Here is a 14728-nt window from a genome sequence, read left to right as displayed (position 1 = left end):
CAACATGGTGAAACCCTGTTTCTACTAAAAATACAAAAATTAGCTAGGCATGGTGGGTGCCTATAGTCCCAGCTACTCGGGAGGCTGAGGCAGGAGAATCACTTGAACCTGGGAGGCAGAGGTTGCAGTGAGCTGAGATTGCGCCACTGCTCTCCAGCCTGGGTGACAGAGCTAGAATCTGTCTCAAAAAGAAAAAAAGAAAGAAAGAAAAATAAAAAGCAAAGGACTGATCATCACAAAATTCAGGTTTCATTGAAGGAGGAGACAGGGAGATGGGATGGGGAAGGGTAACAAGTAAGGAAATATGTAAATCAACACAAAAATTAAATAAGAGCCTTGCAGGGACCAAAAGGACAGTGCAGAACGCACAAGGATTTCACCCCAATTTGTGCACCTGAGACAAGAGAAGGGGAACGGGAGACATGAAATTGATTTGGACAAACTTTTATTCAGAGTATGGGCAAAAGCTTGCTTTTTCTAGCAGCCCACACCTGGCAGGGAAAGAGCTTGTGTATCCAGGGGACAAGGCTAAGGGATCCAAAGACACCGACACGCAGAGCCTTCAGGATGGACAGGTCAGGAAGGCTGCAGGGAGGAGGTGGCCTTGTCAACAGGCTAGGTTTCAATCGACTGAGATGGCGAAAGGGGAAGGACATCCCAGGCCTGCTGAGAGTGGGGTGGGGGTGACAGAACTTGCCACAGTGGAGAGGCTGGACAGACAGTAGTGGGACTCAGCTGTTCATGGTGGAGCTGCTGGTGGCAAGGGAAGAGGGGAGAGGCCCTGTGGGGTCACTGGAGCATCGCCCAGCCAGGGCTTAGGATTCAGTGGAGAAAATACCCCAGGAACTCATGACGGAGCTAAGGCTACCCTGGAAAGAACGACTTGAGAAAGGATTGGGGTCAGGGGTTTCAGAGGGGCAGGCCTTCTTTGGAGAAGCTGAACCTGTGGCCCTGGGGGAGCTGCTGTGCCTCTTTTTAGCTGTGACCCTGGGTAATGTGCTCACCATCCTGAGCCCCATATGCCTTTCAATAAGAGACTGCTACCTGCCTGCTGACCCCCACGGGAAGAAGCCCTGTGACAAGGATAAGGCCGGATATCTCACTAGAGACCACACTCTGGAAGCATCCATCCCCAGCCCAAGTCTCTAGCCCTCGATTGCCAGAGTGGAGGGAAGGATGTCAAAGCATTGGCCATTGCCAGGCCAGCCAGTCTTGCAGGGGCCAGAGACAGGAACAAGGGGTTAAAGTCAGATTCTGGGCATCGCAGTGAAGTCAGAGAAATAGATCTGCGGCTCCCTGATCCCAGACACCTCTCAGCCACTTAGAGCCACGCAGTACCCAGGCCCATCCAGCTCTGCTGAAGTTTGTCTGTCCAGTGCTTCAACCCAGGAAAACCCTATGACCTCCAAACCAACTGATAAATGTGTCAGAAAACACTCATTTGTGGCCGGGTGCAGTGGCTCACGCCTGTAATCCCAACACTTTGGGAGGCCGAGGAGGGCAGATCACCTGAGGTCAAGAGTTCAAAACCAGCCTGGCCAACATGGTGAAACCCCGTCTCTACCAAAAATACAAAAATTAGCCGGGCATGGTGGTGGGTGCCTGTAATCGGGGGGCTGAGGCATAAGAATCGCGTGAACCTGGGAGGCGGAGGTTGCAGTGAGCCGAGATCGCACCATTGCACTCCAGCCTAGGCGACAAAGCAAGTCTCCATCTCAAAAACAAAAAAACAGGACGGGCCTGGTGGCTTACGTCTGTAGTCCCAGCACTTTGGGAGGCTGAGGCGGGCGGATCACAAGGTCAGGAGTTCAAGACCAGCCTGGCCAACATAGTGAAACCCCGTCTCTACTAAAAATATAAAAAATTAGCCGGGAGTGGTGGTGAGCGCCTGTAGTCCCAGCTACTCAGAAGGCTTAGGCAGGAGAATTGCTTGAACCTGGGAGGCAGAGGCTGCAGTGAGCCGAAATCGCGCCACTGAACTCCAGCCTGGGTGACAAAGTAAGACTCCGTCTCAAAAAACAAAACAAAACAAAAAAACACTTCCTTATGCTCAGCAAGGAGAGAGGGTGGCTCCACTCTGTATCTTTAATGTATCTATTCTTTACGTTGCTTTAACATTTTTATACCCATATATCCATACATATAAATAGCATTAATTTCTAGCTCTATATAAAACTTCTCATATGTCAGGCATAGTTCTAAGTGCTTTGTGTGTATTTATCCATTTAATCTTCACAACAACATCTAAGTCTAATTTCGAGATGAGGAAACTCAGGCATAAGGAGTTAAGTAATTTGTCCCAGGAAGTCTGGCATCAGAATCTTACTGTCTTGGATGGGCACAGTGGCACACGCCTATAATCCCAGTGCTTTGGGAGGCCGAGGCGAGAGGATTGCTTGAGCCCAGGAGATCGAAGCTGCAGTGAGCTGTGATCATACCACTGCACTCCAGCCTGGGTGACAGAGTTAAAAAAAAAAATTTGTTATATTCACCTTTTGAATTTTCTCTTCTGTTCCCTTTATCTTCTTTCTAAACAAAACAAAACAAAGAATCTTATTGTCTTAACCACCAAGACACCAAGAGGTAGGCCAGAGAGAGAGAGAGAGAAAGACAGAGGCTAGGTGCAGTGGCTCACGCCTATAATCCCGGCACTTTGGGAGGCTGAGGTGGGTGGATCATTTGAGGTAAGGAGTTCAAGACCAGCCTGGCCAACATGGTGAAATCCTGTCTCTACTACAAAAATTAGCCGGGAAGTAGTGGCCCATGCCTATAATTCCAGTTACTTGGGAGGCTGAGGCCGGAGAATTACTTGAGCCTGGGAGGCGGAGGTTGCGGTGAGCCGAGATCGTGCCACTGTACTCCAGTCTGGGTGACAGAGTGAGACCCTGTCTCAAAAAAAAAAAAAAAAAAAGAGAAAGAGAAAGAGATTTTATATAGTGAGATTTTCATATATCTGAGATGAGATTTGATATATGTATACAATTTTACACATTGCATACATGTGATCATATACACCTTTTATTTATTTATTTTTTTGAGATGGAGTTTCACTCTTGTTGCCCAGGCTGGAGTGCGATGGCGCAATCTCGGCTCACTGCAACCTCTACCTCCCAGGTTCAAGTGATTCTCCTGCCTCAGACTCCCGAGTAGCTGGGATTACAGGCATGCGCCACCACACCTGGCTGATTTTGTATTTTTAGTAGAGGGGGTTTCTCCATGTTAGTCAGGCTTGTCTTGAACCCCTGACCGCAGGTGATCTGCCCACCTTGGCCTCCCAAAGTGCTGGGATTACAGGCATGAGCCACCATGCCCGGCCACATATGGCCATACACATTTTTTAATGTGTTGTTTTCCTTTAACATTTTTTCCTTCCCTATTCACATTAGTTCCTCCCACCATAGAATCCATAATATCACTTTAATGTGTTATTTGTTTTTTATGTATTCATTATACATAGACTTATATATACTGATACCTTTAATCACATATACATATACAAGGTTTCTTTTTGTCATTATTTTAAAATAGTCTCTTAAAAAATAAAAATAGTGGATCATATTAAATAAATATTTCTGCATCTCACTTTTCTCACACACCTGGAAACCCCTGCAATTTTATTAATTTGTAATTTTTTTAAATTTCTTTATTTTTGAGACAGGGTCTCGCTCTGTTACCCAGACTGGAGTGCAGTGGCACGATCAGGGCTCACTGCAGCCTTGACCTCCCGGGTTCAAGCAATCCTTCCACCTCAGCCTCCTGAGTAGCTGGGGCTACAGGTGCACACCATCACACCTGGCTAATTTTAAATTTTTTTGTAGAGACGAGTTCTCAGTTTGTTACCCAGGCTGGTCTGGAACTCCTGGGCTCAAAAGATCCTCCTTCCTAGGCTTCCCAAAGTGCTGGGATTACAGATGTGAGCCACCGGGCCTTAGGCGTCCGATGGGAATTCCAGGCCAGGTGGGAGGAAAGGGTAGTGCATTGGCACCAAGTAACATTTCTGGCTGGGTGTTGCCCATCCCCTTGTTGGGTGGCCAGGAGCCCTCAGCCTCCAGAGGCAGGAATGCTGACTGTGTTACTGTGAAATCATTTGCATATTGTGAAGTGCTTTGCATAAGATGGAGCGCTTTTGCATACAGGGAGGGGGCATTTTAGAAGTCGTAGGGCAGGATCCCTGAGTAGCTTTTCTTTGCCAAGAAACTAACCCAGGGATTCCATTTTGGAACTCAGGGAGGGAACAGAACGTCCTGGCAGTTGAATGGGCCCGGTGGGGTGAGATGGACAGAAAGCTTCAGAAGACAAGCTGGGCCACCAGGGAGAAGTTGGCGGTCTAAGGAAGGCCAACACTGCACATGAGGTGGGACAGGCACCAGAGGCAGCCCTGAGAGCTGAGTGTGCTCTCAAGAGTACCAGCAGAGGGGAAAGTGACAGAGTAAATGGTTGGAGCTGCCATGGGAGGCTGATGAGGGTCAGAGACTTGGAGACCTGTACTCGGTTGCTATCTCTGCCCAAGTGAGTACCCACATGCCCCTTCCTGAATCTTCTCCTATACTGGCTGATTTCCAGAGAAGAATACAAACTGGAAACGCCAAGCCAGACTCCCATTGCTGTGCAGGACCTAGACGTGAGAAGTGGTATCACATAATCTGGCTTCAGGACACCCAGGTTTGAATCCTGGCTCTGCCATCTGTGCCACTGTGTGACCCTGGGTTAACAGTACCCACCACAATGGGATAATATGAGGATTCAGTGAGATAATGCGAGTAGAGTGAATAGCACATAGTAGGTGCTCAGTAAATTGCGGTTATAAGAACTGCCATCCAGTGTTTGCTGCCCTAGTCTAACCAAAGAGGTCAGGTCTAGCTTCCTCCAGGTGAGGGGAGCACAGAGTCCTCGCCTCCCCGGTCTGGAGTTCCCATCAGCAGAGTCCAGCCACCATGCATTGGACCCCAAAGGGTTACAAGCCCTGGAGACAGTGGCCTGAGGTTCCCAGTGAAAAACCAAAGCATAAAAATAATTCGATGAGTAAGAATAAAATTCCCTCTTCTGAGGTTCCCGGGGCCAGGCCCCTCCCTGCGGCGGACACTTCCCCTTTCCCTTGCTCATGGAGGAGCCAGGCCGGGCTGACTCAGAGCAGGAGCGCACAGCAGTTCTCTGAGCCCGACCTGGGCGGCGTGTTCTGGCGGCCGGGCGCGCCCCCGTGCGGCCGCGGGCCGACTGCGGCCCTGGACGGGAAGCGGCGGCCAGATCCGCAAGCCCCGCAGCCCGGCCGATCGCGGTCCCCGCAGAGCCACCGCCTCCGTCCTTGCCCAGCCTGGCTGAGCTCGGTGCGTGTGGCTCTCCCACTTCCGACCGGCCCTCCCCTCCGGCCCGCAGCCCTGCCCAAACGGAAGTGCGCTTTCTGCCCGGGTCCCCCACCGCCGCGAGGCGGAAGCGCCCTCCCGCCGCCACTCCCCCCGGCCCGGCGGCACGCGGCGCCTCGGGTTCCGGACAGGCCCCTTGTGACGTGGCCGCGCGCCGGGGGCGGCCCGGGGCCGGGGGGCCGGGCGGCCGGGCGGCCGGGCGGGGCAGAGCCTGGGCGGGGCGCGGCACCGCAGCTGGATGGCTGGGGCCGCCCGGAGCGCCGCCGCCGCCGCACGGTGAGTGTCAGCCGGACCCTCGGGGCCCGCGCCCCGGGCGTGATGGACCCGGCCGATCCCTCGCCCCATCCGACTGGTCCTCATCAGACCTCGGCCGGCTCCCAGGACCTGGGAGTCCGGCTCGCCCGCTTCGGCCTCCTCTCCTCCATCGCTCCTCGCCCCGCTCCCCATCCTTCCCTCGCTGTCCCCTCCGCGTCCCACCCGCCTCTCTCTGGCTCTCTCACTCTCTACTTTCCTCTCCCCTCGGACTCTCCGTGTATTCCCTCCCGCTAGCCTGTGGTCCCCTCACCTCTGCGTGACCGCCTCGTCCTGGCCCAGTCTTGCCTGTGGTCCCCAGTGGAGCCCCGCTGGCTTCATCAGTGTCCCTGATTAGTTAAGTAAGGCCTGGAGGTCCTAGACATGGGCATCTCTGCCACCACCCAGAGGCAGCTGCTTTCTTCCCCTCCCATCTCCATCAGAAGGTGAGGAAACTGAGGCAGGGACGTCACCAGCTCAAGGTCACAGCCAGCCTGAGGCAGGGCAGACCACATTTAAACCTCATGCCCGAGTTTCCAGATGGAACTTCTCGCTTGGTTGACTCACGTCCACATCCTGTGATCGGCCGGCTGGGCACATTCCTGCTGCAGGGAGCTCCAGGCCTTCCCTGGCACAGGCAGGGCCTCTGCGCCTCTTCATGCCGGGCACATCCACCTGCACTTTCAGGCTTATCTCGTCCTCACAGCTGAGGCAGGTGATATTGATCCCTGTCCTGCAGATGAGGACACTGAGGCACAGAGGGGGGGCTTCAGAGATTCGCCCAGAGTTAGACAGCTCAAAGTGCAGCATAGAGTTCACCGTGGGGGCTCTAAAGCCTGCGCTCTACATGAGAAGCATCCCCTGGCTAGAGGCTCCTTCCTCATCAGCCCCATTTCCTGTCGCCCTCAGTGCCCTGGGGACATTGATCTCATGTCCTAGGAAGGAGCGTGGATGGTCTTGCCCTGGCTCATCTGCTCAGTTTCCCCACGTGTGTCTCTCTGAATCCACCCCATCCCCTTAAAAGGGGCGCCTCAGTCTCTGGGGTGTCGTGGGCGGCAGAGCCTCCCCTGGCAGCCAGAGACACCCAGCTGGGCCGGGCCGCGCCAACGGTGGCTGAAGAGAGCCAGCCAGTGCCTCACCCTGTCATTAGGGAAAGTTTAGCCTCAGGCGGAGGTGCTGACAGAGTCTGGAGCTGCTCAGAAGGAAAAAATACGCAGTGCTCGGGAGTAGGGTGTGGAGACACAGGGCCCCATTGCTGTGCACCCAGCATTTGGATGCTCAGACGCTCTGGCAAGGACAGCAGGAGGGTGGATGCCAGGGTCCCTTGGGAGGAGGAGGGAGGTGCCACGTTTCCTAAGCAGGTGTGCGGCCAAGGCTGGCAGCTCATGTAGGTGGCCTTTGTGTTTTTCAGTACGTGGCATGCCTGGATGTCCCTGCCCTGGCTGTGGCATGGCGGGCCCAAGGCTCCTCTTCCTCACTGCCCTTGCCCTGGAGCTCTTGGGAAGGGCTGGGGGTTCCCAGCCGGCCCTCCGGAGCCGGGGGACTGCGACGGCCTGTCGCCTGGACAACAAGGAAAGCGAGTCCTGGGGGGCTCTGCTGAGCGGAGAGCGGCTGGACACCTGGATCTGCTCCCTCCTGGGTTCCCTCATGGTGGGGCTCAGTGGGGTCTTCCCGTTGCTCGTCATTCCCCTAGAAATGGGGACCATGCTGCGCTCAGAAGGTGGGTGACTCTCCGATGGCGCCCAGGGCCGGCCAGCGTGTGGGAAGCACGCTGCTGCTCTTCTTAGGAGACCCCAGGTCACAGAGTGTCTGAGATGGAGGGAGAGGATAGAATAGAACTTCCCCCCTTGGTCCTGTTAGGAGTTATCTAGCCAGGGGCGGCTGGCTCTGGTTTCCCCAGGAAGCTATGAGCACCTGGTAGCAGGGCCTGCCCCTGGGGAGGGGGTCCAGGAGATGGGGATGTGGGCACGGGTGGGAGCTTTGTCCTGACTACCCTTTTGTACCATGAGCATGTACTGCCCGTTCACAAATAACATGTTGTAACAAAACACGCAGGAGAGCTCTAGGGAGCTGCTAAGAATGCACATGCCTATCCCCCACCTAAGAGGGGTGGACCAAGGCCCTGGGAATCTGTTAGAAACGAGCATCCCAGGGGCTGGTGCTGCCAGATGGATGCTCAGGAACCATTCACTTACCAGATGGTTACCCAGCAGCTCTGTGCCAGGCACTGGGCTGAGGGCGGTGCCACAGCTGTGAACAGAGCCCTGCTCGGGCCACGGTCAGGCCTGTGCTCAACCCTCAGAGCAGCCCTGCGGGGTCAATGCAGGGAGCACTTGGATTATTAGTTCCGTTTTACAAGTGGGGATGCACAGGCACAGAGAGGTTCTTTGACCAGTCCAAGGTCACCCAGCCAGGAAATAGCAGTTTCCCCTGGGATCCCACCCCAAACCCAGCTGCCTCTGTCCTCTAGGCCTCAGTTTCTCTATCAAATCAAAGGGTTGGACATGGCTTTCAGGCAGGCGACTTCCAACTCTGGATGCTGCAAGTCCCCAAATCTCTGCTACTTTTCTGAGAGTGACAGCAGCTGAGAAGAGAAAAATTCCCACGTAATGAGCACTTGCTATATATATTGTCATTTAATTCCCATAAGAGCCCATAAAAGGCTCACAGCTGTAATCTCAGCAGTTTGGGAGGCTGAGGTGGGCACATCACCTGAGGTCAGGAGTTCGAGACCAGCCTGGCCAACATGGTGAAACCCCGTCTCTACCAAAAATATAAAAATTAGCCTGATGTAATCCCAGCTACTCAGGAGGCTGAGGCACCTGTAATCCCAGCTACCTGTAATCCCAGCTACTGTAATCCCAGCTACTCAGGAGGCTGAGGCAGGAGAGTCGCTTGAACCCGGGAGATGGAGGTTGCAGTGAGCCAAGATCACGCCACTGCACACCAGCCTGGGCAACAGAGCGAGACTCCATCTCAAAACAAAACAAGATAAAATAATAATTCCCATAAGACCCAATTTACAGATGGCGAAACCAAGTCTCCAAAGTCATCTGCCAAGGTCACCAGCTAGTGGGTTGGGAGCTGGGACCTGTCAGCACTTCACCATGACACGGTGGTGGCCCTGTGGGCATTTGGCAGGGTGTGGTGTTTCTGCTGTGAGGTGGGGGACCCAGGAAGAGCAGCTACCCATATCCAGCCTTGCAGGCCCAGAAGGAGCCCAGTGAGTGGGGTGGGATGGAGGTCAGGCCAGCAGCTCCAGCTGGTCAGCCCCCAGAGCCCGCCTCTCTCCCTTGTAGCTGGGGCCTGGCACCTGAAGCAGCTGCTCAGCTTCGCCTTGGGGGGACTCTTGGGCAATGTGTTTCTGCACCTGCTGCCTGAAGCCTGGGCCTACACATGCAGCGCCAGCCCTGGTGAGTGAGGCCGCAGGCCAGGGGCAAGACGGTGCCAGGAGTGGGGGCCTGGTGCCCACGCCCAGGGATGGCCAGGATGACCAGGAGAGGGATTCTGGGTTTCTGGCAGGAGCTTGCCTGGGAGGGAGGGAGGGTCATCGTCCTGGTCTCTGGGCCCTGGTCCCAGTGGGAGTTCTGGGCCCCAGATGCCCGACCCACCCTTGTCACTGCCCTGGTGCCCTGGATGAGATCCCATTCCAAATGGCCCCCTCCTATGGCCCCTGGCTTGGCTTGGCTTGGCCTGGCCTGGCATTGCCGCCCCCTGCAGGTGGTGAGGGGCAGAGCCTGCAGCAGCAGCAGCAGCTGGGGCTGTGGGTCATTGCTGGCATCCTGACCTTCCTGGCGTTGGAGAAGATGTTCCTGGACAGCAAGGAGGAGGGGACCAGCCAGGTGGGCCCCACACTCAAGGGCCTGGATATATCAGCCTCTGTTCTGTGGTAGTGCCCGGGGCCTGGAGGCCCAGGGTCTGAGTTGAGCTCTGAAAAGAGGGGTCTCCTGGCCCTCTCCTGGGAGCTGCGGGAGGTTGGGCCACCTTCTTTGGGACTGACAGTATTAGTCCCTGATGTAGCTTGTTCTGGTAGCCTGATGGTGACAGCAGTTGGGGAGGGTTTGTTGAGTTTGGGGGCACCCAACTGATAGAGTAGTGGAGGATTCTAGCTAGAAAAAAGAGGGGTTCCTGTCTCTCTTTTTTGTTTTTGAGACGGAGTCTCGCTCTGTCACCCAGGCTGAAGTGCAGTGGCACGATCTTGGCTCACGGCAACGTCTGCCTCCCGGGTTCAAGCGATTCTCCTGCCTCAGCCTCCCGAGTAGCTGGGACTACAGGCGTGTGCCACCATGCCCAGCTAACTTTTGTATTTTTAGTAGAGACGGGGTTTCACCATGTTGTCCAGGATGATCTCGATCTCTTGACTTCGTGATCCACCCACCTCAGCCTCCCAATTATTATTATTTTTTTTTTGAGACAGAGTCTCGCTCTGTCACCCAGGCTGGAGTGCAGTGGTGCGATCTCAGCTCACTGCAACTTTCACCTCCCAGGTTCAAGCAATTCTTCTGCCTCAGCCTCCCAGTTATTATTATTTTTTTTTTGAGACAGAGTCTCGCTCTGTCACCCAGGCTGGAGTGCAGTGGCGCGATCTCGGCTCACTGCAACTTTCACCTCCCAGGTTCAAGCAATTCTTCTGCCTCAGCCTCCCAAGTAGCTGGGACCACGCCGGGCTAATTTTTGTATTTTTAGTAGAGGTGGGGTTTCACCATGTTGGCCAGGCTGGTCTTGAACTCCTGACCTCAGGTGATCCATCTGCCTTGGGCTCCCAAAGTGCTGGGATTACAGGCATGAGCCACTGCGCCCGGCCCCCTGTCTCTCTTTCTCCATCTCGTTCCCCTTTTGTCTGCCCTGGCTGAGTGGGGAGCATCTAATGTCACCTCTCCCTCCTTCTCCTGGCCCTAGGCCCCCAACAAAGACCCCACTGCTGCTGCCGCCGCGCTCAATGGAGGCCACTGTCTGGCCCAGCCGGCCGCAGAGCCCGGCCTCGGTGCCGTGGTCCGGAGTATCAAAGTGAGTGGCCTGTTCAGGGCCCCTGCAGCCACACTTCCCTGAGTGGCCAGCCCCACTCAGCCCTGCCTCCTGCCTTCCCTCCTTCCCAGGTCAGTGGCTACCTCAACCTGCTGGCCAACACCATCGACAACTTCACCCACGGGCTGGCTGTGGCTGCCAGCTTCCTTGTGAGCAAGAAGGTGAGGGGCTTGGGGCCAGTGGGGCTCTGGCGATTCCAGTGGCAGCCATGTGGATCCCGCCTGTGTCTGGAGTCTCTGCTTCTTGCCCCTCCATTCCCAGCGCCCTCATCTAAGGCCCTCATCCCCCATCCTCCCTGCTGCTGTCCTGGCCGCCGCCGTTCTCTGATCCTGAGCCCCTGGTCTGTTCCTGTTCTCAGCACTCCTTGTTGGGTGCCTCTGTCAAGCTGCTAGGCATGGCCCCTGCCTGCTCCTAGATGCTTCTTCCTCTACCTCCTCCCTCTGGCCTCTGGCCTCTGGCCCAGAGGCGGCCTACTCTGCAGCTGGCCGAGATCTTTCCCACCTCACACTGTTCCCCCTGCCTGGAATGTTCTCCCGCCCACGCTTTGAGCGGCTGACGACTCATCCTTGGGGCCTCGACTTACGTGGACTCTTCCACCAGGCCTTTGCTGACCTCCTCATCTAAATTTGGTCCCTGGGCCTGCTCCCCGGGGCACCCTGTCCATCCTTTCCTTCCCAGCGCCTGTGAGTGTGTGAGTGAGTCCTGTCTCTCCCCTCTAGACCACTAGCTTCGTGAAGGCAGGTTCCTTGTCCCCTTTAGTCACTGCTGTATTTCCAGTGGCCAACACAGTGCCCACCCAGAGCCAGCTCAGAGCAGAGTAAACCTCTGTGGAATGAGTGGGCGAGTGGGGTGCTCAGCCCTCAACACAGACCCCGCAGCCACGGCTCCCCTCCCTGCAGATCGGGCTCCTGACAACCATGGCCATCCTCCTGCATGAGATCCCCCATGAGGTGAGTGCTTGTAGGGCAGCCCGCAGGGGCCCAGGCCCCCACAGTGCCCATGATCAGCATGGGTGTGGAGCTCAGGAGGGCGTGGGGCTGGGCCTGTCCAGCGTGGCGCTCTGGGGCTGGGCTGTGAGGGCTGGAGCTCCTCACCCCAGCAGCCTGCAGCTGCCATCTCTGCCATACTCAGGATGGGGGTTCCAGGGGAAGGGTGGGGAAGGGCAGGGGGCTCAGTGTGTATATCGTACCTGAGCACTCAGGGCATCAGGCCCCGCTGGGGCGCAGGGTGAACTTCCAGACCTCCCTTCAGGTGGGCGACTTTGCCATCCTGCTCCGGGCCGGCTTTGACCGATGGAGCGCAGCCAAGCTGCAACTCTCGACAGCGCTGGGGGGCCTACTGGGCGCCGGCTTCGCCATCTGTACCCAGTCCCCCAAGGGAGTAGGTATGGGCGTGGCGGGTGGTGGTGGTGGGTGGCATCAGAGGGGCACCAGCCAAAGGGTGTGGCTACCTCGCCGCTGGTCCCCAGGCCCGGGAGGTGGGGAGCACACACGGTGTCCTGGGAGGCAGGGAGCACACATAGTGCCTTGGGTACCCAGTTGGGTGTTCTCCCGCTGCAGAGGAGACGGCAGCCTGGGTCCTGCCCTTCACCTCTGGCGGCTTTCTCTACATCGCCTTGGTGAACGTGCTCCCTGACCTCTTGGAAGAAGAGGACCCGTGGTGAGTGACCTGTTGGAGGAAAAGGACTGCCACTCACAGGGCCCTTAGGGGCTCAGGAGGGAAAGGATCCTGGCTGCTGCCTGCTCCCCCTGCCCATGCCTCCACCGTGAGCCCTGTTCCCTCCTCACAGGCGCTCCCTGCAGCAGCTGCTTCTGCTCTGTGCGGGCATCGTGGTGATGGTGCTGTTCTCGCTCTTTGTGGATTAACCTTCCCTGATGCCCTGACGCCCCTGCCCCCTGCAGCAATAAGATGCTCGGATTCACTCTGTGACCACATATGTGAGAGGCAGAGAGGGCGAGTGCCTGCGAGAGAGAATGAGCCTCCCGCCAGACAGGAGGGATGTGCGTGTGGATGTGTGTGGTGTGCACATGTGGCCAGAGGCATGTGTGCAAGACCGACACTGTGATCCCTGTGCTGGGTCCGGGGCCCAGTGTAGCGCCTGTACCCAGCCATGCTGTGGTTACCTCTCTTTGCCGCCCTGTCACCTTCACCTCCCGGAGTAAGCAGCGAGGAACAGCAGCACTGGTCCCAAGCAGAGGCCTTGCCCTGCCGGGACCCCGGGAGTGAGAGCAGCCCAGGGATCCCAGGGTGCAGGGAACTCCAGAGCTGCCCACCTCTCACTGCCCCCTCTGCACACACAGCCAGTCCCCAGGCAGCCTAGGGGCCAAGGCTGGGGCGGCTTTGGTCCCTTTTCCTGGCCCTTCCTTCCCTACTTCTAAGCCAAAGAAAGGAGAGGCAGGTGCTCATGTACCCCAGCCTCACTCAGCACTGACAGTCCCCAGCTCCTAGTAGTGAACTGGGAGGCGCTTCCTAAGACCCTTTCCTCAGGGCTGCCCTGGGAGCTCATTCCTGGCCAACATGCCCTGGCAGCAGCAGCAGCTCTTGCCACCTCCTGCTACCAAACAGCAGCCTGCCGGGCAGGGAGCAGCCCCAGGCCAGAGAGGCCTCCCGGTCCAGCTCAGGGATGCTCCTGCCAGCACAGGGGCCAGGGACTCCTGGAGCAGGCACACAGTGAGCCCGGGCAGCCCTCCCCAGCTCAGGCCCCTTTCCTTCCCCATTGGGGTTGGGGTAGGTGGGGGCAGTGAGGGCTCCACGTTGTCAGCGCTCAGGAATGTGCTCCGGCAGAGTGCTGAAGCCATAATCCCCAACCATTTCCCTTGGCTGACGCCCAGGTACTCAGCTGGCCCACTCCACAGCCAGGCCTGGCCCTGCCCTTGACCGTGGATGTTTTCAGAAGTGGCCATCGAGAGGTCTGGATGGTTTTATAGCAACTTTGCTGTGATTCCGTTTGTATCTGTAAATATTTGTTCTATAGATAAGATACGAATAAATATTATCCACATACTGGCTGCCTTGGTTCCGCACAGCCTTCCATGGCCAGGCAGGGCCTTCCTCACCGCCACTGCCAGGCCCTTGTCTCTGAACTGTCACCCCAGCGCGTCTCTGAACATTCCATGTCTTCCTGGCTTAACTTTTTATTCCAATGACTGAGCACCTATACAAGCCTGGCCGTATGCCATTTTAGCCCCTCACCACCACAAACTCCAGGACGCTGTCCTAATCTTTTTTTTTTTGAGACAGAGTCTCACTCTGTCACCCAGGCTGGAGTGCAGTGGTGCGGTCTTGGCTCACTGCAACCTCCGCCTCCTGGGTTCAAGCAGTTCTCCTGCCTCAACCTCCCAAGTAGGTGGGATTTACAGGTGTGTGCCACCACGCCTGGCTTTTTTTTTTAAGTAGAGATAGGGTTTTGCCATATTGGCCAGGCTGGTCTTGAACCCCTGAACTTGTGATCTGCCCGCCTCAGCCTCCCAAAGTGCTGGGCTTACAGGTGTGAGCCACCGCGCCCAGTTAGGGTGCTGTCCTTATTTTATAGACCTGAAAGCTGGGGCATTTTCCCCACCAGCCCCCCATTCCACCTTGACTGAAAATGTAATCAGGGAAGGGAGCTCCAGCCACAAAGTCATCTCCAGGTTTGGCCTCAGTGAAATTAAGCTCTCATTTGCTTAAAAAAGGCTGGGTGTGGTGGCTCACGCCTGTAATCCCAGAACTTGTGGGAGGCCCAGGTAGGGGGATCGCGAGGTCAGCAGTTCGAGACCAGCTGGCCAATATGGTGAAACCCCATCTCTACTAAAAATACAAAAATCAGCCAGGCGCAGTGGCAGGTGCCTGTAATTCCAGCTACTCAGGAAGCTGAGGCAGAATTGCTTGAACCCAGAGGCGGAGGCTGCAGTGAGCTGAGATCACGCCACTGCACTCCAGCCCGGGTGACAGAGCAAGACTCCTTCTCAAAAATAAATAAAGAGAAAAGAAGAAAAAAGAATATGGGACCCTTATTCAAAACCACACACCCTCCCTTCTGAATGTGTGAAGTATAAGAACACCGGGCGCAGGGT

General features: G+C 56.2%; 1 protein-coding gene and 1 long non-coding RNA gene across 5 annotated transcripts; one reads left to right on the top strand and one right to left on the bottom strand.

Moving 5' to 3' along the window:
• Positions 1 to 428: 428 nt before the first annotated feature.
• On the bottom strand, positions 429 to 6748 carry LOC129048910 (uncharacterized). Its single transcript, XR_010141723.1, has 2 exons — positions 5926 to 6748; positions 429 to 2529 (listed from the first exon to the last, which is right to left on the bottom strand). It is a non-coding gene; the product is annotated as an uncharacterized LOC129048910 (long non-coding RNA).
• On the top strand, positions 3010 to 13680 carry SLC39A13 (solute carrier family 39 member 13). Of its 4 annotated transcripts, XM_024254691.3 has the most exons (10): positions 5570 to 5636; positions 7063 to 7371; positions 8951 to 9064; positions 9372 to 9493; positions 10551 to 10658; positions 10748 to 10837; positions 11576 to 11626; positions 11928 to 12060; positions 12236 to 12335; positions 12466 to 13679. In XM_024254691.3, the coding sequence occupies exons 2-10, from the start codon at positions 7071 to 7073 to the stop codon at positions 12539 to 12541; spliced, it is 1095 nt and encodes a 364-aa protein (XP_024110459.1). In that variant the 5' UTR covers positions 5570 to 5636; positions 7063 to 7070; the 3' UTR covers positions 12542 to 13679.
• Positions 13681 to 14728: the final 1048 nt, after the last annotated feature.

The sequence above is a fragment of the Pongo abelii genome, chromosome 9 (genome assembly GCF_028885655.2).
Source record: "Pongo abelii isolate AG06213 chromosome 9, NHGRI_mPonAbe1-v2.0_pri, whole genome shotgun sequence".
NCBI lineage: Eukaryota > Metazoa > Chordata > Mammalia > Primates > Hominidae > Pongo > Pongo abelii.
Note: the sequence above shows the minus strand (reverse complement) of the source record. Positions and strands in the feature narration are given on the sequence as shown.

What these genes read in the sequence shown, in the direction of transcription:
- SLC39A13 (XM_063727991.1), top strand. Translation starts at nt 7,071, where the DNA reads ATGCCTGGATGTCCCTGCCCTGGCTGTGGCATGGCGGGCCCAAGGCTC. An exon ending in CACATGCAGCGCCAGCCCTG is followed by an intron (nt 9,065 to 9,371) that starts GTGAGTGAGGCC and finishes CGCCCCCTGCAG; the next exon opens with GTGGTGAGGGGCAGAGCCTG. An exon ending in AGGAGGAGGGGACCAGCCAG is followed by an intron (nt 9,494 to 10,550) that starts GTGGGCCCCACA and finishes TCCTGGCCCTAG; the next exon opens with GCCCCCAACAAAGACCCCAC.